Source organism: Cherax quadricarinatus, unplaced genomic scaffold (assembly GCF_038502225.1).
Source record: "Cherax quadricarinatus isolate ZL_2023a unplaced genomic scaffold, ASM3850222v1 Contig612, whole genome shotgun sequence".
Classification (NCBI taxonomy): Eukaryota; Metazoa; Arthropoda; class Malacostraca; order Decapoda; family Parastacidae; genus Cherax; species Cherax quadricarinatus.
The window spans coordinates 40,617-64,677 of NW_027195638.1; the positions used below are offsets into that span (position 1 = coordinate 40,617).

General features: G+C 40.2%; 1 protein-coding gene across 1 annotated transcript in view; it reads left to right on the forward strand.

Moving 5' to 3' along the window:
• LOC128700448 (WASH complex subunit 4-like) overlaps positions 1 to 24,061 on the forward strand; it is a 121,467-nt gene that overhangs the window by 23,533 nt on the left and 73,873 nt on the right. Inside the window, exons 2-3 of the mRNA XM_070080571.1 lie at positions 7,453 to 7,582; positions 11,782 to 11,999. Coding sequence (XP_069936672.1) covers positions 7,453 to 7,582; positions 11,782 to 11,999 — 348 coding nt within the window. The remainder of the gene's footprint in view (positions 1 to 7,452; positions 7,583 to 11,781; positions 12,000 to 24,061) is intronic.

Below are 24,061 nucleotides of genomic sequence, written 5' to 3' on the forward strand. Positions count from 1 at the left end.
TATTAATTAGTGATTTCGTGTTGGCAAGAACCAAGTCAAGCAGATTGTTTCCTCTAGTTCGTTCTGTCACAAACTGTTTTAAAAAGCAATCCTGAATCGTATCAAGAGAGTCACTAGATTCAAGATTTCCTGTCATATTGTTCGAATCAATTTGTCTAAAGTTAAAAATCTCCCATTAACATGACATTTTCATATCGAGATGCCTTATGAATTTCGTCCCATAGCAGCTTACTGTACTCCCTATCAAGATTTAGGGGCCTGTTAATCACACCTAAAATTAATTTGTCGTGACCCTCGAGAAACTGTAGCCAAACAGATTTTGTGTCCGATGCTTCTAATCTTACATCTTGTCTAACACAACAATTTAAATTATCTCCGACATACATCGCTAATCCACCACCCTTCCTATTGACCCTATCAGTATGGAAAAGTTTATAGCCTTGTATGTGGCATTCAGAAGGCATTTCTCTGTCTTTCATGTTGAACCAGGTCTCTGTTATAGCAATAATATCTATATTACCTGCACATGCAAGTACTCTTATCTCATCTATCTTATTTCTTAGACTCCTACTGTTAGTATAGTAAACCTTAAGGGAGCTAGTCACTCCCTGCCTTCTACTGTCTTTCTTTGTTGATCAGTTGCTTTGCCAGTACTAGCAACTTTATTTTGATTATTGTATATTAACCCTTTGAGGGTTTTGGTCGTACTAGTACGTCTTACGCGTAGGGGTTTTTGTCGTACTAGTACGCATAAATTCTAGCGGCCTCAAATCTCACAGGAAAAGGCTGATAAGCCTAGATGTGAGAGAATGGGTCTGTGTGGTGGGTGTGCGCAGTAGGAAAAAAATCTGGGACCCAGTGGTGCATTGTGGGAATGCCATCATAGTACACAATTTCCACCATGCCCTGTGGTAAGAAGTTCCTCACTCCTCAGCGAATTGGGACACTTTTGTTCCCCAGTGACAGTTCTAATACAGATGGAAGTGACAGTGAAGATGAGTTTCAAGGTTCTGGTGAGGTTTTGACCGAAACTAATGACCATAATATGGGTAATAGTGAGGAAAACCCAGACAACCCACAGCCTTCCACCTCTGGTGCTGGGCCATCTTGTTCACGTTCAGTTGTACCAGAATCAAAGAGGAAACTCCTATTTTCCAAAATCCCAGACTCAGATGTGAGCATTGGTGATGATAGTGATAGTGATTATGAACTACAAGCTCTTCAAACTTGTTCCAAGAATGGAGGAGGAGGAGGAGGAGGCAGAGGAGGAGGAGGCAGAGGAGGAGGAGGCAGAGGAGGAGGAGGCAAGAGGAGGAGGAGGCAAGAGGAGGAGGAGGCAGAGGAGGAGGAGGAGGAGGAAGAAGAAGAGGAGGAGGAGGAGGAGGAGGAGGAAGAAGAGGAGGAGGAGGAAGAAGAAGAGGAGGAGGAGGAAGAAGAAGAATACGTAATGATAACAATAATACATAATAATAATAATACATAATAATAATAATACATAATAATAATACATAATAATAATAATAGGTAATAATAAATGGTCACCCATGACAGTAACAAGATAAGGGGAGATAACATCTGATAAGTGCTGACGTTTGATGAGGGTAAATGAGGGTAGAGCTGATGCCAAAAGATGAGATAAACATCTCCCTCCCTTTGTTTTTGCTGGTATACTAACATTTCTGTCTGTCTATTTGCCTGCCTGTCAAGCTCCCTGTCTATCCATCTAGCTCTCTGTCTCAGAGAGCCACAAGACTGCGTCATCACTTTTACTCACATCTTCAAGCAGAGTATAGCACTTTGTCTGGGTTTCTTGGGTTATCCTAGGTAATTTATACTATGTATACTTGTATTTATGTGTACCTGTGAGACAGAGATAAAAAGACAGATAGAATGAGGGAGAAAGATAATTAGATAGAATGGAGGAAGGGAAGCAGCATCCGACCCCATTGTTTTGACAGGCGGGAGGGGGAGTGACTAATGAGACAATATGTCATTTTGACAGCTGACGACTCCTGGTAATTTACACTATGGAGGAGGAGGAGAAGGAGAGGGAGGAAGAGTAGGGGGAAGAGGAAGAAGAGGAGGAGGAGGAAGAGGAGGAGGAGGAAGAGGAAGAGTAGGAGGAAGAGGAATAAGAGGAAGAGGAGGAGGAAGAGGAATAGTAAGAGGAAGATTAGGGGGAAGAGGAAGAAGAGGAGGAGGAGGAGGAGGAGGAAGAGTAGGAGGAAGAGGAAGAGTAGGAGGAAGAGGAAGAAGAGGAGGAGGAGGAAGAGTAGGAGGAAGAGGAAGAGTACGAGGAAGAGTAGGGGGAAGAGGAGGAAGAGTAGGGGGAAGAGGAGGAAGAGGAAGAAGAGGAGGAGGAGGGTGGAACACTAGTACACTGGTACTGGTACACTAACATTTCTGTCTGTCTATTTGTCTGTCTGTCAAGCTCCCTGTCTATCTGTCTATCCGTCTAGCTCTCTGTCTCAGAGAGCCACAAGACTGTGTCATCACTTTTACTCACATCTCCAAGCAGAGTATAGCACTTTGTCTGGATTTCTTGGGTTATCCTAGGTAATTTATACTATGTATACTTGTATTTATGTGTACCTGTGAGACAGAGATAGACAGACAGATAGAAAGAGAGAGACAGATTGAAAGAGATAGAATGAGGGAGAAAGATAAAACACCATTGTGTATGACACCATGTTTCAGAGTTCCACAAGCTGCAGAACTAATAGGAATATGTTCAGTGACTGTATATTGGTATATATATTATAGAACAATAAAAATAAACAATGTTTTGTATTGTTTGTTTTTGTAAACAAGTTTTGTAAGCAATATATTGATAATTATGTTTGTGTGCTTATTGTGTTGTATACAACGAGTGTATATATGTACATTGCACCTTACTTTGGTCTCATAGGCCACATAAGTTATGTGAAAAAATAAAATAGTGAAAAAAACAACAAACCTTCAAATACAAGTAAACTAAAGTTTACCGGGTGAGCGGCAGTCACCGCTGTTGCCATACGCGGCTCATTTTCTGCAAACTTCATGCATCCATATCTCCGTAAGTATTGATGGTAAATTTTTTTTGTTTATCCTATAATGTTTAGAAAAAAAAACTCAATTTTTTCATAAGAAAAAATAATTTTTTTTTTTTTTAATTTGGCCGACCCTGAGAACAAGTTTCTGAGAGGGCCTGTCGACCCTCAAAGGGTTAAACATATCCCTGAGGTATCCTGGTAATATCTGCTGTTTTCAGCCCTTGTTCTGCAGCTTTATTGTTTCCCACATACACCCATACCTCTATAATCTATCAGTTTAAAGTCCTAGACAAGTCGGCTATGTCCCCCTCAGTCGAGTTTTCTAATGCAGCCACTTCAGCCCCTGAGAGATGTACCCCATTCCTTGCATACATATTATGTTTATTCACCGTAAAATTTGTCCCAGTTACCAATTAAAAGTGAATATAGGAAAGAGTAAGGTGATGAGGATAATGAAAAGATTAGGTGATGAAAGATTGGATATCAGATTGGAGGGAGAGAGTATGGAGAAGGTGAATGTGTTCAGATATTTAGGAGTGATCATGTCAGCAGATGGGTCTGTGAAAGATGAGGTGAATCGTAGAGCTGATGAGGGGAAAGGGTGAGTGGTGCACTTAGGAGCCTGTGGAGACAAAGAGCTTTGTCCTTGGAAGCAAAGAGGAGAATATATGAGAGTATAGTTATACCAATGCTCTTATATGGGTGTGAAGCATGGGTGATGAATATTGCAACAAGGAGAAGGCTGGAAGCAGTGGAGATGTCATGTCTGAGGGCAATGTGTGGTGTGAATATAATGCAGAGAATTCGTAGCTTGGAAACTAGGAGAAGGTGCAGGATTACCAAAACTATTATCCAGAGGGCTCGGAAGGGGATGCTGAGGTGGTTCAGACATGTAGAGAGAATAGAATGAAACAGAATGACTTTGAGAGTGTATAAATCTGTAGTGGAATGACGGAGGGGTAGGGGTCAGCCGTGGAAAGGTTGGAGGGAGGGGGTAAAGGAGGTTTTGTGTGTGAGGGGCTTGAACTTCCAGCAGGCATACGTGAGCATATTTGATAGAAGTGAATGAAGACAAATGGTTTTTAATACTTGATGTGCTGTTGGATTGTGAACAAAGTAACATTTATGAAGGGATTCAGGGAAACCAGCAGGCTGGACTTGAGTCCTGGAGATGGGAAGTACAGTGTCTGCACTCTGAAGGAGGGGTGTTACTGTTGCAGTTTTATAACTGTAGTGTAAAGCACCCCTTTGACAAGACAGTGATGGAGTGAATGATGATGAAAGTTTTTTTTTTTTTTTTGGTCCACCCTGCCTTGGTGTGAATCGGTCGATGTGTCAATAAAAAAAATAAAAGTATCAATGAATGGGATTGCAAATTCCTTGCAGTAATGGTGTCTAGCCAGTAATTTGCACCAGTTGCCCTAGACATCCATTCATTGCCCACTCCCCTTCTAGACAAGATGCTACATATGATTGGGACCCCTTCCTTAGACCTTATTACATCTATGACTGACTTGTACTTATCCAGCAGCTCTTGTCTCCTGCCCTTCCCGATATCATTTCCACCAGTGCTAAGACAGATGATGGATTTGTTCCCATTACCTGACAGTATTATCTAACTTGTTGACTACATCATCAATACCAGCTTCTGGAAAGCACACACTGTCTAACGTTCCTATCTCTGTTACAGAAAGCACAGTCCATATATCTTACCTATGAGTTACCCACAACCAGAGTGTTCTTACCTTGATTATCAGGGGAGTCAGTGGTACCTTTAACCACGCTAACCACTGAAGTACACTCACCTTGGAGAACAGAGAATCGATTTCCTGCCTTCAGATCTTCTCTATTAAGCTTCCTTATCTTGATACTACTACTTTTAGTAAATACCACATTCCACTTGAAGCATGATCTTTATATTCAGTGGAGTGTATTGTTATGGTGCTCAGTCTATAAAACTTCTTTTCTTCAAAATATACAGGTGCTGCTTGGCTTAAGATGGCTTAACTATACAATTATGCAAAAGCTATTCTGTAACTTGTATTCATTTATTGACTTTTCAATGTAGGTACTTAGTTACAGTAATTATTTGTTTATTTACTTATTCTGTGACAGTTATTTATTCGCTTATTTACCATATCGTGCTCATATTCGACACAATATTTTTCACTTACAATGGGTTTGTTGGACAGTAGCCCCATCGTAAGTCAAGGAGCATTTGTAAATATCTCTTTTGTTAGATAATGTATTACTCTACTTAACTGTATTGTATGTATCATTATGTTGTTTAGTTTTGTGTCTCAGTAAATTTAAACTTGTTGCAGTAGTCCAGAGTTTTGAGCCTTCCACGATATCAGCTTCTACTGCTCCACAATCTGTCCCTTGGATAACCAGGGGCCTCTAGTGCTCTCTTGCGTGGGCCTCTAGTATTCTCTTGCATGGTCTTCTAGTGTCCTCTTGTAGGTGTGTCTAGTATCCATCTGCAGGGGCCTTTAGTGCCCTCTTGCAAAGGCCTCTTGTTCCCTCTTGCAGGGGCCTCTAGTGCTCTCTTGTAGGGACCTCTAGTGCCTTCTTGCAAAGGCTTCTTATTCCATCTTGTAGGGGCCTCTAGTGCTCTCTTGTAGGAGCCTCCAGTGCCCTCTTTCAAAGGCCTCTTGGTCCCTCTTGCAAGGGCCTCTAGTGCCCTCTTACAGGGGCCACCAGTTCCCTCTTGCAAAGGTCTCTTGTTCTCTCTTTCAGGGGCCTCTAGTGCCCTCTTGCAGGGACCTCTAATGCCCTCTTGCAAAGGCCTCTTGTTCCCTCTTGCAGGGGTCTCTAGTGCCCTCTTTCAAAGACTTCTTGTTCCCTCTTGCAGGGGTCTCTAGTACAGGGGCCTCTTGTTCCCTCTTGCAGGGGCCTCTAGTACCCTCTTGCAGGGGCCTCTTGTTCCCTCTTGCAGGGGCCTCTAGTGCCCTCTTGCAAAGGCCTCTTGCTCCCTCTTGCATGGGCCTCTAGTGCCCTCTTACAGTGGCCTCTTGTTCCTTCTTGCAGGGGCTTCTAGTGCCCTCTTGTAGGGTCCTCTGGTGCCTTCTTGCAAAGGCTTCTTATTCCCTCTTGTAGGGGCCACTAGTGCTCTTTTGCAGGGGCCTCTAGTGCTTTCTTGCAGGGGCCTCCAGTGCCCTCTTGCAAAGGCCTCTTGGTCCCTCTTGCAAGGGCCTCTCTAGTGCCTTCTTACAGGGGCCTCCAGTTCCCTCTTGCAAAGGTCTCTTTTTCCCTCTTTCAGGGGCCTCTAGTGCCCTCTTGCAGGGACCTCTAATGCCCTCTTGCAAAGGCCTCTTGTTCCCTCTTGCAGGGGTCTCTAGTACCTTCTTGCAGGGGCCTCTTGTTCCCTCTTGCAGGGGCCTCTAGTGCCCTCTTGCAGGGGCCTCTTGTTTCCTCTTGCAGGGACCTCTAGTACCCTCTTGCAGGGGGGGGTCTTGTTCACTCATGCAGGGGCCTCTAGTACCCTCTTGCAAAGGCCTCTTGTTCCCTCTTGCATGGACCTTTAGTGCCCTCTTGCAGGGGCCTCTTGTTCACTCTTGCAGGAGCCTCTAGTGCCCTCTTGTAGGGGCCTCTTGTTCCCTCTTGCAGGAGCTTCTAGTGCCCTCTTGCAAGGGCCTCTTGTTCACTCTTGCAGGGGCCTCTTGTTCACTCTTGCAGGGACCTCTTGTTCACTCTTGCAGAGGCCTGTTATTCACTCTTGCAGAGGCCTGTTATTAACTCTTGCAGAGGCCTGTTATTCACTCTTGCAGGAACCTCTTGTTCATTCTTGCAGGGGCCTCTTGTTCACCCTGCAGGGTCCTCTTGTTCACTCTTGCAGAGGCCTCTTATTCACTCTTTCAGGGGCCTTTTGTTCCCACTTGCAGGAGCTTCTGGTGCCCTCTTGCAGGGGCCTCTTGTTCACTCTTGCAGGGGCCTCTTATTCACTCTTGCAGGGGCTTCTAGTGCCTTCTTGCAACATAAAATAATGTGCCACCATTACCACTTCTAGAAAATATAACAAAAGAAGGTTCACAGTTTACTGCAGTGTTGTGTAGTTCGGTGCTTCTTAGTGAGCTGCTTATTGTCACTTGTGTTTGTGTTAAGTTCTTAAATGTATTTTATAATGGGAGCTTTCTCACTTGTTTTCCATGTGGCATTTAAGTGCTCACTGTATTGTTGTCATATAATTTTGTGTATGTATAGCTATCATGCTGAGTTATGTTACTTTCTAACAGGTACTTAGTATTGACTAGCAATATTAAGCCTGTTTTGAGCTATACTGTGTGTTTTGTAGATTTATTCAAGTACATTACCCTTATTCTCATTGACAATGTTGTGAGTTTATTGGTTTTTATTTTGTTTAATTGCTGATGGTTATTTAACTTCTAATTTTATATTTTTATTTATTGGTATGTTATAGGTTAAAATCAGTCAAGAATATTTTCCTTACGAACGAGCACAGAAGTTTAACCGTGGCATTCGCAAACTTGGATTAACTGGAGATGGACTGTCATACCTGGACCAGTTCAGAGGACTTATTACCCATATTGGTAACTTTACCATCATCTGCCTGTGTTGAAATATTCAGCAGTCATTTATATTTTAAACTTTGTGTTCATTTGATACACCTGTATAAAGCACCTGATCTGTACCACACAACTGTACATAGCACCTGATCTATACCACACAACTGTACATAGCACCTGATCTATACCACACAACTGTACATAGCACCTGATCTCACACAACTGTACATAGCACCTGATCTATACCATACAACTGTACATAGCACCTGATCTATACCACACAACTGTACATAGCACCTGATCTATACCATACAACTGTACATAGCACCTGATCTACACCACACAACTGTATATAGTACCTGATCTATACCATACAACTGTACATAGCACCTGATCTATACCATACAACTGTACATAGCACCTGATCTATACCACACAACTGTACATAGCACCTGATCTATACCATACAACTGTACATAGCACCTGATCTATACCACACAACTGTACATAGCACCTGATCTATACCACACAACTGTACATAGCACCTGATCTATACCATACAACTGTACATAGCACCTGATCTATACCATACAACTGTACATAGCACCTGAACTAGGTCATTGAGATATTAGCATAGGTAAAAAATTTAGTATTTTACTCTTTGAGGGTCTATGTCGTAATTGTACAGTTTTGAAGCCAGGGTCCGTGCCATAGTATTATGTCATGAGGTCAGCTTACTCAGATAAACTGTGAGTAGTAAATTTGGGCCTAGATATGAGAGAATGCATCTATGTGGTAAGTGTGCACCATATAAAACTAATCCTGTAGCATGCAATGCATAATGAGAGAAAAAAAAACTGCAACTGTGTTTTTGGATTAAAACAGCAACTTTGTGGTGTATATTTGTATGGTTTTTATCATTATATTCGTAGTTTCTTTGTCTCATTTGACAGTAAGGAAGATAGATTACAGAAATATTGATTGGTTTTATTACTGAACATAGCTTAAAACTCAGCTCAAGATAGTGGAAATATTCAATGTTTGCCAATGTTCAAGAGTAAACAAATCACATCACGCATTCAGTACACGTCAGCTGGTGGGTCTGATGTGCATTCATGAATGCACTGATATTATTTATACAATTATTACAGTATTGAATAACAGTAAATCTTCTATTTTATAGTGTGAATAAAAATTCTTAATGTGAATAAAAAATGGAATTCATCTGTAAAGCCTGAAACATAACTAATAAACAGAGTAAATGTTATTTTAGTGCCAGGAATGCCTGTTTTGTTTATTCTGGACCCGATTTTGAAATTGGAATATTTTGAACTTAGTGTGAAATTGGCCAAGTTACCATTTTCCAATCACTTTATTGGGTAATTGAAGTAGTTGACTGGGTGATTTCTTGTGCTCAGTACATAAAATGGAATACATACTAGTGAAATAGCTAAGAATTTGGTCTAATGGAACAATGTAATTGGCCAAAAATAGGATTCAAAGTGGGCAAAATCACCAATGCATAAATATCATTGACACAGCAAAATTCATGAGAGCGTAATTTTTTTTTTTTTTAAATTTCATACTTTTTGCTTTATTACCTTCAGAAAAAGATTTTCTACCATTACATAAGAATTTTTTTTTTTTAATTCTTGGACCGTGTGGGGAAATTTTCAGACTGGGGGTCTGGACCTTCAGAGGGTTAAAATAGAAACAGGCACAATACCATGACTGGAACAATACACAAATAGCCAGGTCATATGAGTAAGAAACTTACAGCAATGTTTTGGTCTGACTTGGACCATTAACACGTAAACGGTCCAAGCAGATCTACGTTCACATGTGTAGTGCTACAAAAGTAGATCTATTTTTTTTTTTTACATAGTTTCAAATATAACAAAAAATAAAAAGTAGATCAAAGTTTTTTTACACATTTTCAAATGTAAAAAAACAAAAAGAATATCTACTTTTTTACATACTTTCAAATGTTGAAAAAACGTATATATACGTTTGGATCGTTTACGGGTTAACTAGTCACTGTATTACTAGTTAATGGACCATTATGACTAGTATGTGTGACTAGTTAATAGACCATTATGACTAGTGTGTGACTAGTTAATGGACCATTATGACTAGTGTGTGACTAGTTAATGGACCATTATGACTAGTGTGTGATTACTTAATGGACCATTAACTAGTCACACAGTGACTATTTAATGGTCAAGAGATTCTTTCTCCTATGTGCAGGTTATTTGTGAGGTTAGCATTAGTTATCCTTATACAATGTTTACTTCTTCTTGCATCAAGTACAGTTTTGAGAAACATTTTCTGCATTAACCCTTTCAGGGTCCACAGACCCTCTCCAAGACTTGTTCTCAGGGTCCCCCAAATTTAAAAAAAAAAAATTATTTTTTCTTATGAAAAGATAGAGGATCTTTTCCCGATCATAATGACACTAAAAGTATGAAATTTGTTGGAAAACTTATGGAATTATGTTCTCGCGAAGTTAGCGGTCTCGACAATGTTTACGCATCAGCGATTTTGCCCACTTTGAGCCCTATTTTCGGCCAATTCCAGTGTACTAGTCGTCAAAAATCATAACTATTTCACTAGAACCCCATTTTTTCTCTCGAATGAGTACAAGAAACCACCCATTTACCGATTTCAACTATCCAATACAGTGGTCAGAATTTAGCAATTTTGCCAATCTCGCACAAATTTCAAAAGATGCCAATTTCCGAATAGGTTCCAGAATAAACAAGAAAGACATTCCTGGCACTGAAATAACATTTCCTCTGTTCATTAGTCATGTCCCCATGCCCCTCTTACATTCTTTTGCTTTTCACTTTGAATTTTTATTCTCTCAAAAATATAGAAGATTTACTGTTATGCAGACTACTGCATTAGTGTAGAAATGGTATAAATAATCTCAGTGCACTTGTGAAAGAATATTAGACTCACCAGTTGACATGTATTGGACGCATAGCATGATTTGTTTACTTTTGAACTTTGGTAAAAATTGAACATTTCTGCTACTTTGAGCTCAATTTCAAGGTACTTTTCATTGTAAAACCAATCAAAATCATCTCGATTTCTGTAATATATCTTCCATCCTATAAAATGAGACCAGGAAAACTAGAATACAACAATAAATACCATACGAAATAACAGTGCAAAGTCGCTGTTTTAATTCAAAAACACAAAGTTTTTTTTTTCTCATTACGCACTGTGTGCTGCAGGATTTTTTTTATACTGCACACACTGACCACATAGACCCATTCTTTCATATGTAGGCCTACCAGCTTTCTCTCGCTAGATTTGAGGGCGCTAGAATTTAGGCATACTAGTACGTCAAAAACCCTGGGGCATAAGCTGGGGCATAAGCCAAAACCCTGAAAGGGTTAACTAAAGTTAAGGTATTAGCAGTGATTACCATGTTGTTGTTGGTTTATTAAGAAAATCACCTGTCAGAGATCATTGGGGATGTACCAAATTCGTGGTGTTTAACCCTTAAACTGTCCAAACACAGATCTACGTCTTTTACATGCTTTCAAATGGAGAAAATCAAGGTTGGAGCGCTATGCATGTAAACGTAGATCTGTATTTGGACAGTTTAAGAGTTAAGGACACATGTGAAGGTGGGATAGCTGATGACACTATGGCAGGATGCCCATGATCAGTCGGATTTGTCCTCTTGGCCCTCAAATTCAAATTCAATTTTTTATTTCTTTGCAAAATTTACAATGTGTGACTGACATGTTTTAAGGAGTCTATTTCCATGCATAGTTTACAATGTGCAATTTCAATATTGATTTGCAAGTGCAAAGAAAACCACTGTCATGTCGAGGCTTTACGGACTACATAATACCAGACATATATATCATAGTTGGTTCAAATTGAACATTAATTTTTTATATATGAACAGAGGCAGTTACAGTATTATATTTTAGCACATTACAATAATGAGATTAAGACAATTTTATTTTTGAAATAATTTATAAAATTTGGCAAATTTTATAAATTATTTCAAAACTAATAAGACTAATAAATGCCCAAGGTTAAGTAAGTTGGCAGATCCCCCCCTCTTCCCTCCCAGCTGATACTCATGGCCAGGATAGTAGGGTAGTACCCTAGAAGATGCCCAAGACTGTATTTTTACACAGTACCACTCATAATGATCATGAAATTTTAAAAAAAAAAAATTTGAGTTCAAATTCATTTAGGAAATGCCATGGGTTACGTCCGCTTGGTACGTTCCGGGGGTCTTCACTGTTCAAGCAATGCAGCACGTTTCATCCCAGACCTTCAGGATGTAGTGAGCTTGGTACAGCTGTGTGAAGATGCCCACGTGTCTGCAGAAACTATCAGAGCAGCGGAGAACTTGGATGCAGTCATAAACAGTCTCACTCGCAACTTTCATCAGGACACAGATTATTTTAAGGTAAATAATTAGAGCTACAAAGAATTTACCCTAATTTATATTTTCAGGGTTTGTATGGTCGTGGAATTTTTAATGTTAGAAAAAACGTGCATTCATCACCATCATCATCACCATCATCATCACCATCATCACTCATTATCATCATCATCAGTCATCATCATCAGTCATCCTACTGTTGAAACATAAGGAAAGGAATATAAATGAGGGTATTTTTGGAAGGCAGTTAAATTTTAGTTCTAGAGATGTAAATTACAGTTCTGTTGCATTTCAATTGATCATTTTAATTATGATATTGAAACACTTCTGGAAAGACATCTTGAGAACCAGTAATGGCATATGTATTTTCTTTCTGTGGGTCACCCGACCTTTGTGAGAAATTGCTATCGAGTTCTAAAATATTACTGTGCCTACTACATACATTGAACATTAAACTCCAATATAAACTCTCCTCTCAAACTTCTCCTTGATATCTATAACAGAGCACACAGGCGCAACACAAGGCACAAAACTCTCTTCTGCATCTCTCATGTCAGTCTCACCCTGTGACCGCTATGACAAGGTCTTAGATGCTATAGAGGACAAACAAAATGCAGATGCAGCGTACACAGACTTTGCGAAAGTCTTTGACAAGTGCAACCATGGTGTAATAGCACACAAAATGTGTGATTAAGGAATTACTGAAAAGTTGGTAGATGGATCTAATTTATCAACGTGTCGGTTCTCTGAACCATTCATCTATGATCTATAACTTCCTAAAAGAACACAAAGGGTAATAGTAAACTGAGTAAAGTCTGCAGCAGCCACAGTGGAAAGCTCTGTTGCACAAGGCTCAGTACTCGCCCCGATCCTGTTCCTTATTCTCATATCTGACAGAGACAGAGATGTAAGCCACAGCACCGTGTCTTCCTTTGCTGAAGACTCCTGAATTACATGACAGTGTCATCCATCAGTGACACTGGAAAGGCTCGAAGTGGACATCAACCAAATCTTTACATAGGCTACAGAAAACAATATGAAGTTTAATGAAGAAAAATTTCAATTATTCTGATATTGAAAACTCAAGTAAATTAAAAGTGTATCAGAGTATAAAGCAAATTACAGTCACACAGTAGAGGGAAAACTAATGTAAAGGACCTGGGAGTGATGTTTGAGGATCTCACTCTCAAAGGTCACAGCAAGGTATCTTCCACATCTGCTAGGAAAATGACAGGACGGATAATGAGAACCTTCAAAACTAGGGATGCCAAGCCCATGATTCTTTTCAAATCACTTGTCTCTAGGCTGGAATATTGCTACACACTAACGGCCTCTTTCAAAGCAGGCGAAGCTGCAGACCTGGAGAATGTACAGAATACTTTCACGAAACTTATGAGTACAATAAAGCACTGAAATTACTGGGCACAGTAATTTGCACTCCCCGGAACACACGCATGCACACACATGGCTTCCTCCGTAAGCCATGCGTGTTGTAAGAGGCGACTAAAATGCCAGGAGCAAGGGTCTAGTAACCCCTTCTCCTGTATATATTACTAAATTTAAAAGGAGAAGCTTTTGTTTTTCCTTTTGGGCCACCCCGCCTCGGTGGGATACGGCCAGTGTGTTGAAAGTTTGATAAACTTGGAAAGTCCTAGGAGAACTAGTCTCAAATTTGCACACAAAAATCATTCCCTAAGAAAGCAAAAGATCAGGCGATGCAACATCTCCCCAATGAAAAGCAGAGTGTCACGAGTACACTAAGAGACAACACAATTGTCAGGGGCCCAAGACTGCAACTGCCTCCCAGCATACATAAGGGAGGATTACCAATAGACCCCTGGCTGTCTTCAAGAAGGCACTGGACAGGCACCTAAAGTCAGTACCTGAAAAGCCAGGCTGTGGTTCTTACATTGGTTTGAGTGCAGCCAACATTAACAGCTTGAATGATCAGTCTCTGATCCACCACGAGGCCTAGTCACAGTCTGGGCTACTTCTGGTATAGTCCAGGTATGCAGAAATACAGTGTACATAAAGGGCCCCAAAAATAACGAAAAAAGCACAATTCCGTGATGAACAATACACAAATACAGTGGACTCCCCAGTTATTATAATTAATCCATTCCTGAAAGAGTGACTAAACCCGAATCTGACGATTTCTGAATTTATTTTCCCCATAAGAAATAATGTAAATCCAATTAATCCGTTCCAGACACCCAAAAGTATTAAAAAAAAAAAAATTTTTATGTGAAATATACATTTACCTACACAGAAAACAATGAAACATGCAGAATAAAACAATAAAATGACACTTACCTATCTTGAAGACTTGTTGATGAGTGATGAGGTAGGGGGAGGGGAGAGGATGGAGGTGTGCTATTGTTTGGGAGGGAAATCCCCCTCCATAGTCCTTTTCTGGGGTTACTTCCCTTCTTTGTTTTTTAATGCAACTAGGAACAGCTTGAGAGTCACTGAACCCCTGTCGCTCAAAAAAGTGTTCCAGAGAGGTCTGTATCTGGCGTTTCTATAAAATTTCCCTAAAATGGGACACGACATTGTCACTGTACATGTTGCCAAGACGGCCTGCAACAGCTTTGTCAGGGTGATGTTCAACTATAAATGTTTGCACCTCACTCCACTTTGCACAAATGTCCTTAATCTTTGAAGAAGGCACCTTCCTCCTGAGCTGTGGTCTGTTGCTGTTGCAGCTCTTCTGTGGTTAGCTCTTCATTGTGGTCCTCCACCAACTCTTCCACATTCTTGCCACTCACATTCAACCCCATGGAAGTCCCCAATCCCACAATGCTTTCCAAAATGGCCATAGGCTTGTCAGGGTCAGCCCCAAACCCTTCAAAATCCCTCTCTTAGACACATTCTGGCCACAATTTTCTCCAAGCAGAGTTCAAAGTCCTGGAAGTCACTTCCTCCCAAGCCTTACCTATAAGGTTTTATGCAATGGAGGATACTGAAGTGATTTTTCTAGAACACACTTAAGGTCAGGTGAGCATCTGAGGTCACATCAAAGCACCTTTGAAACATTGCTTGGGTGTATAGTTTTTTGAAGTTTGAAATGACCTGCTGGTCCATGGCCTGGATGAGAGGAGTGGTATTAGTGGGCAAGAACTTCACTGTGATGAAACGAAACTCCTTCACCATTTGTTCTTCCAAGTCTGGAGGATGAGCAGGAGCACTGTCCATTACCAGGAGGCACTTGAGTTCCAATTTATTTTCCAAGAGGTATTTCTTCACACTGCGGCCAAACACTTCATTGAACCAATCAAGGAAAATGTCCCTCATTACCCATGCCTTACTGTTAGCCTTCCACATCACACAATTTACTCTTGGCAACACTGTTTTTCTTGAACACTCTGGGATTTTCAGAGTGATACACCAGTAAAGGCTTCACTTTGAAATCCCCATTAGCATTACTACAGAACATGAGAGATAGCCTGTCTTTCATAGGCTTGTGTCCTGGGAGTGCCTTTTCCTCCTGCGTGATGTAGGTCCTCTTTGATATTTTCTTCCAAAACAGGCCTGTTTCATCACAATTGAACACTTGTTGGGGTTTGAATTGTTCAGCCTCTATGTACCCCTTGAATTCCTGAACATATTTTTCAGCAGCATATTTGTTAGAACTTGCAGCCTTGCCATGCCTTGCCACACTGTGTATGCCACTACGCTTCTTAAATCTCTCAAACCACCCTTTGCTGGTCTTAACCCTTTGACTGTCGCGGCCGTATATATACATCTTACGAGGTACCGTGTTTGACGTATCTATACTCATAAATTCTAGCGGCTTCAAATCAAGCAGGAGAAATCTGGTAGGCCCACATGTGAGAGAATGGGTCTGTGTGGTCAGTGTGCACCATATCAAAAAAATCCTGGAGCATGCAGTGCATAATGAGAAAAAAAAAACTCCGACCGTTTTTTTTAATTAAAATGCCGACTTTGTGGTCTATTTTCGTATAGTATTTATGGTTGTATTCTCGTTTTCTTGGTCTCATTTGATAGAATGGAAAACATATTATAGAAATAGAGGTGATTTTGATTGCTTTTACTATAAACAGAACCTAGAAATGGAGCTCAGAGTAGGGGAAATGTTTGATTTTTGCCAATGTTCAAAAGTAAACAAATGATGTAATTGTGCAATAAATATCGAACTAGCCATTCTAATATGCAGTAATGAATGGGTTGATGTTATTTATACAATTATTACAGTATTGCAGTAGTCTGCATAATAGTAAGTCTTCTATTTTTTGTTTGAATAAAAATTCAAAATAGAAAGCAAGAGTAATATCAGAGGGGCCTGGAGATATGACTGATGAACAAAGAAAATGTTATTTTAGAGCCAGGAATGTCTGCATTGTTCATTCTGTCATATTTTTTAGTTTTCGTGAAATTGGCCAAATTGCAAATTTCTGACCACATTATTAGGTAGTTGAAATCGGTAAATGGGCAGTTTCTTGTACTCAATCGATAGAAAAAATGGAGTTCTAAAGAAATAGCTATGAGTTTGGGCGACTGGAACAATGGAATTAGCCGAAAATAGGGCTCAAAGTGGGCGAAATCACCGATTTGTAAACAGCGCCGAGGTCGCTAACTTCGTGAGAGCATAATTCCGTCAGTTTTCCATCAAATTTAGTTTTTTTGGTGTCATTACAATCGGGAAAAGATTCTCTATCATTTCATAAGAATTTTTTTTTTTTTTTTTTTTAAATTTTGCAACACCAGGAGACACCTCAGGATTGGGGGTTGCCACAGTCAAAGGGTTAAATTCACTAATATAAACACTAGTTAAGGTAGTAGGTTGGTAGACAGCAACCACCCAGGGAAGTACTACCGTCCTGCCAGATGACTGTGAAACAGAAACCTGTAACTGTTTTACATGATGGTAGGATTGCTGGTGTCTTTTTCTGTCTCATAAACGCGCTAGATAACAGGGATATCATGCTACTCCTACTTACACTTTGGTCACACTTCACAGACACGCACATGCATATATATATACATACATCTAGGTTTTTCTCCTTTTTCTAAATAGCTCTTGTTCTTCTTTATTTCTTCTATTGTCCATGGGGAAGTGGAAAAGAATCTTTCCTCCGTAAACCATGCATGTCGTATGAGGCGACTAAAATGCCGGGACCAATGGGCTAGTAACCCCTTCTCCTGTAGACATTTACTAAAAAAGAGAAGAAGAAAAACTTTATGAAACTGGGATGCTTGAATGTGCGTGGATGTAGTGCAGATGACAAGAAACAGATGATTGCTGATGTTATGAATGAAAAGAAGTTGGATATCCTGGCCCTAAGCGAAACAAAGCTGAAGAGGGTAGGGGAGTTTCGGTGGGGAGAAATAAATGGGATTAAATCTAGAGTATCTGAGAGAGTTAGAGCTAAGGAAGGGGTAGCAGTAATGTTGAAGAATCAGTTATGGAAGGAGAAAAGAGAATATGAATGTGTAAATTCAAGGATTATGTGGATTAAAGTAAAGGTTGGGTCATAACAAGCATGTAGGCACCTGGAGAAGAGAGGAATGCAGAGGAGAGAGAGAGATTTTGGGAGATGTTAAGTGAATGTATAGGAGCCTTTGAACCAAGTGAGAGAGTAATTGTGGTAGGGGACCTGAATGCTAAAGTAGGAGAAACTTTTAGAGAGGGTGTGGTAGGTAAGTTTGGGGTGCCAGGTGTAAATGATAATGGGAGCCCTTTGATTGAACTTCGTATAGAAAGGGGTTTAGTTATAGGTAATACGTATTTTAAGAAAAAGAGGATAAATAAGTATACAAGATATGATATAGGGCAAAATGACAGTAGTTTGTTCATTGTTCATTTGTTCATTGTTCATTGTTCATTTGTTCATTGTGCCTGGTGGCAAGGAAGCTCTCATCCCCACTCACTCTCTGGGCGAATTCTGACTCTCCTCTTCACAACTTACAGTTCTAAGACTGATGGAAGTGGAGCTGAAGACGAATTCTATGGTTTTGAACGTATGGTACCATTGTGCCATATGGTACAATGGCACCATATGTTACAATGGTGCCATGTCATACACTGGTATCATATGGTACAATGGTATCATATGGTAGAGTGGTACCATATGGTATAATATACCATATAGCACATTGTACCATATGGTACATTATACCATATGGTACAGGGTACAGGGACCCTAATGGAAATAAGTCTGTCTGACTTTTTTGGGTTATCCTAGGTTCTCCAAACATATGCTGCTAACTATGATATTCTATGTAACTTTATTTGTGTATAACTAAATAAACTTACTTATGATGCCACATTCACTTGAGTAAGTTTATTCAGGTGTACAGAAATACAATTACATACATAGATTATCATACATAGCAGCATACATATAAAATCCTAGGATAACCCAAAAAAAAGCCAGCGTGACTTATTTCTATAGTTATCCCTGTATCTGTACCATATGGTGTCCTGTACTGTGTGGTACCCTGTACCATATGGTACCCTGTGCCATATGGTATCCTGTACCATATGGTACCCTGTACCATATGGTACCCTGTACCATATGGTACCCTGCACTATATGTTATCCTGTACTGCATGGTACCCTATACCATATAGTACAATGCAACATATGGTACCCTGCACCATATGGTCCCCTGCACCATATGTTATCCTGTACTGTATGGTACCCTATACCATATAGTACAATGTACCATATGGTACCCTGTAACATATACCGTGTACCATATGGTCAATAGGTGTTGGTGGTATGAGACACCAGCCAAGACTGAGTGAGCGGCGACGCAAGCTACCTACTGACTCCGCAGTTTCCGAGACAAAGTGCTTTGTCATCCACCTCAAGGAACACGTCAAGTTCCTGTACACTTGTAAATATATAATAGAACATTACTAATATATAACATTTTTGCATATTTTTGTTGTAAACAATTATTGTAAACAAAATAATAATGAAAATATTAGTGTGTTTAGTGTGTTGAATACAACAGTACCATATAGTACCATATGGTACAATGAACCATATGGTATCATTGTACTGTATGGTACAATGTACTGTATGGTACAATGTACCATATGGTACCATTGCATCACATTGTACCATATGGTACCATTACACCATATGGTACCATAAGGTACCATTGCACCATATGGTACTATTGTAGCAAATGGTGCCATTGTACCTTATGGTACCATTGTATCATGTGCCATTGTACCATATTGTACCATTGTATCATGTGCCATTGTACCATATTGTACCATATGGTACCATTGTATCATATGGTGCTATTGTACCATACGGTACAATTACACTCTATGGCACCATTGTACCATATGGTACTATATGGTACCATTGTATTCAACACAATAACCGCACTAATATTTTCATCATTTTGTTTACAATAAACTTGTAAACAAGTTTTGTAAGCAATATAATGATAAACAAATTAGTGCAGTTATTGTGTTGAATACAATGAGTGTACACTTATACAATATACATTATACTGGTCTCACAGGCCACAAATGTTGCTAGAAAAAAGAAAAAAATTAAAAAAGAAAAGAAAAAAGTATTTGAGGTAGCTGGTATTAGCTAGTAAAAGAAAAAAATAATAATGCAAAATAATGTAATAATAAATAATAATAATGCACAATAATATAATAGTAACGTACACTATATGCACCACACGTATATATGTGTTAAGGACACTTATCTAATCTGTTACAGAAATGTCAGCTTTTCTAAGGAAGGTAGAGAAATCATGTTCATTTGAGATGGTGTATTGTTGTCCTGTTGAAGTTTCTCTAACTAGTATTTTCCCATCTCAAGTGAAACACTGATGTATTTTGTTTTCCTGTTTAAGTTTTCTCAACCTGAACAGAAGGTTTTGACGTTTTCTCGTTAGACACTTATTGATGTACACTCCATTTTTCATTGCAATTGCTGATTTAATTGTCTTTTCTTTTATCATATGAATGAAGTCTGATCATGATACTGTGTTTACTACCTTGTTTTCCTAACAAACGTGTTTCTTTGATTTCATTGTTTTGCACGATAACTTTTACATGGTCCTGTATTATCCTGATAGCAGCTTCTTTGCACTGATCTTGGGTTATTTCACTAGGAATGTGTGGACTGTTTATTATAACTGCATCAGACAACTTACGTTGTTCAGTTTTGTCGTCTTGGAAATCAAGGTATTCATTCAGTCGAGTGTGCATGTTCTGATTCCAGTCCTTGATTGCTTCTTCAACCTTCATATTTAGGGTTGTTCTTTGCTCACTGTGACTGGCCATAGCTGTTTTCAGAGTATTTTCTGTGTCAGCACTTCCCAATGTAATCTTCTCTTCAAGGTTTTGGATCTTGTTCTCGAGGTTGGTTATCTTGGATTCTCGTTGAGCGAATGTAGCTTTAATATTTTTTATTTCGCTTTCTAGAACGACGATGTAGTCCTTGATATTGTCAGGAATAATCATACCTGAGTAATCATGGGTGAATCCTTTGAAGGGAGTGGAGTTGGAGGGGGAGTCAGCCATGTTTGTTGTTGTTGTTCCCTGGGTGGCAGCGGTGAGGGGGATTGATGATTCACCGGCATCCTGCTGGGTAGGCAAGTTGAGTTCTAGGGTCCTTGCTGTTATTCTTTTCTTACTGATGTTGTTTCTTCTGCGATATCCTTTCATAGTATCACTAAAGTAGATACTGTGTAGCTATGGCGGAGAAGGCTTGATTTCCCTGAGTTTGGGTTAAGTGATTGTCTGGCAGCGGAGGCAGTGTTTGGGTTAGCAGGGCTGTCTTCCTTAGATCTTCTATTTTGTCAAGATTTGGGTTACATTCTTAGTATTTTTGGGTCATTTTGTGGTCTACGTGGGTTCATGTAGTTGTACCTTCAATTAGGCCATCACAAGCATTGATGAGCGATGGTTTCTTGAAGAATAAGAGCTGCTGGGATGCCGCTGCTGCCCCTGCCACCATGGAGCAAATGAGATGGACTTAACACTTATAAATTCTCCAGATCATCGGTAACATAAGTTAGAGGTCTGTTGTTGACTCTATTTTCTATTTCAGTCACAACTGTACAAAATTCTTCTAAGTTGATTCTCTGATGATGAAGAGTCTTCCTTAACCCTTATATGTTCACTCGCGCAGCGCCCCGAATATTTTGAAAAAAATTCGTTTTTTTTTTTATAGAAAAAAAGAGCTTACCGTGATATGAGGCCGCGAAGTTGGCACCTGGCAATCACCTGACGGCAACATGGAGCGCTGCCACTTGCAGAAATTCTACATATTTGCCATTTTCTTCCTTTTTTTTTTTAATTTTCTTGGTTTTCATGATATGATAATTATGTTTTATGGCAAATCTTTTGATTTCAATGCCAAATGTTGTTTATACACCAATATTATATACAAAATTTTTATCATATTGTCATAAACAAACATGTACACTCTGACAGGTGATTTTGCACAACTGGCTGAATCACATTCTATTATCTACAACCATATACTACAAGTATTTACATGTCCTACTTATGTTTCTAGAACTCCACGATTGTATGATACTCCATGAAGCATGGATTCACACTGGTGACAAATGAATCGTGTGTCCTTCCGCTGTCGGGGTCGTTTTTTGGTGGTAGCACACACAACACACTTTTTCTGGGCATTCTTCTTCTTTTGGATAGGTGGTATTGGTACCAGATAGTGACAGTTAGGAGTGATTCGGTCTGGCATTTCCCCCACTGGCTGTGGTTGGGGGACAGGTTGTGGTGTGACAGGTCACTGTTGATGGGCAGGTACAGGTGTGATACCATACTTTCTTGCTATCTGTGTGACAACATTCAGAGAGAATTCTGCAAAACGTTGTCGTTTTCCAGTCTTTATTTCATGTATATTGAATGCATTGAGCACTGCAATGTCTACAAGGTGAAAAAACAGTTTTATATACCACTTGTGACTCCTATGCACACAGTCAACAAACCCTATCATCATGTCACACTTGTCAACTAGTTGCATATTGTTCGTATAGTCCACGACAGCAGCTGGCTTTACAATAGGTTCTTTGTTGAACTTGCTCAGTCTGTCTTTCTGTACCATCTCATTTCTGTGGATGGTTGACAACAGTGTCATGTCCCATTTGTCATGCCACATCAGTGCCATGATGTCATTAGCATGAAACACTTGCACTGCACCTTCAATACTGCATCCACTGAACCTTGGCATATGTTTTCTTTTTCTTCTCACTGTTCCACATATATCAGTATTGTTCACACGTAGGAAATCAGCGAGCATAGGGCTTGTATACCATTTGTCTGTGTACATTGTATGGCCCTTGCCAAGGTATGGTTCCATCATCCTGCGAACAACATCACCGGAAATGCCCAACATCCGTCTGTCATCATTGAGTGTGTTTCTCCCAGTGTATACAATAACATCCAACACAAGACCACTCTCACAGTCACACATAACAAAAAGTTTTATACCAAAGCGAATACGTTTGCTCAGTATATATTGCTTGAATGGCAAGCTTCCCTTGAACAGAATCAAGGACTCATCAACAACAATGTTCTTGAAGGGATAAAAGTATGCACTGAATTTTTGCTTCAAATACATTAACACTTCCCGGATTTTGTATAGAAGGTCATTTCTGTCTGGCGTATTTCTGTCTGAGAAGTGCAACATTCATAGCAACAGAGTGAATCTGTTACAGGGAAGGAGGTCACGGAAAACTGGAGTACTGATGAAGTGGTCTGTGGACCAGATATGTGGACTAAATATGTGGCATAAGCATGACAGTGGCAAAGAATAAATACATTTCAGCCACTGTTGTTTCCTTCCCTGTGTGCAGCCATGACGATTCTCCAACCTCTGTTATGTTGTCCAAGACATATCAATAATAATTGTTTGTCTGGGTAACTATCAAGTTCATTATAGGCTCGTCAAAGTACAACTGGAAATAGTCTAACTCTGTAGACTCGTTCATTATGGGACATTCTGGCTGGATACCACTTCCACTTGCATCAAAATCACAAGGCTGTGGCACGAATATACTTTGTGTCCAGTTCCACTCACGATCACATGGTGCATGGTGGACCTGCGGCAAGGGGCGAGGGGAAGCAGGAGAAGGGACAGGAGTGGAGGCAGCACATGGTTGAGGGGATACCGGGCGGTCCTTTGTCTGTCCACCCACTGCGCCATGTGGTCCAGGCACCGTGCCACCCACCACTACTTCCTCCATCCCCGCATACTCGCCTTCATGATCACTTTATCAGTGGCCGGGGTTTTGGATCGTGACCTGCCACGACCCTTGGGAATTGCACATGGCACACTGCCTGAACATAGATAACGATGCCTAAAAGTACGCTTCACTGGTGAATAATGAACTTCACTATCACTAGACGAATCCTCGAATGGCATAAAATCAATCTAATCATCACTTACATCACTTTCACTATCACTACAACACCAGGAAAATGATAGTTTCCTCTTGCGAAGTTGCCTATGAGTAACACTAGCCACTCCAGAGGTGCTTGGCCCAAGGTCTTGTGTGGCCACACTGGCCACCCCAGAAGTGCTTGGCCTAGGGTCTGCTGTGGCCACACTGTCTACCCCAGAGGTGATTAGCCCAGGGTCAGGTGTGGCTACCCCAGAGGTGATGGGCTGAGGGTCATCTGGGTTATCGTCGACATTTTCACTAATTCCTTGAATATTACTGGCCCCATTGGTGTCAAATCCACTAAACTCATGATCTATATCACTTTCCTCGAATAGTAGAGTGTTAATACGACGAGGTGTGAGTGAATCACGAGGATGTGCCATGATGTTGACCCAAGATGGAGCTGAATGTAACTGGTCCTACCATGTGGTACCCAGATGTCCCAAATTTTTTGTATACCGCACACACTGAGTGCGCACACCCATTCTCTCATGTCTAGGCGACTCAGGCCTATCGCGCCAATTTTGAATGAATGAAAAATGAAATGTATATATACGTTTGGGGCGCTATGCGAGAGAACGTATATATGTTTGGATCGTTTAAGGGTTAAACAACGTTTTACGATGCCGATCATTCTTTCATAAAATCTGCCGTGCCATGGAGATT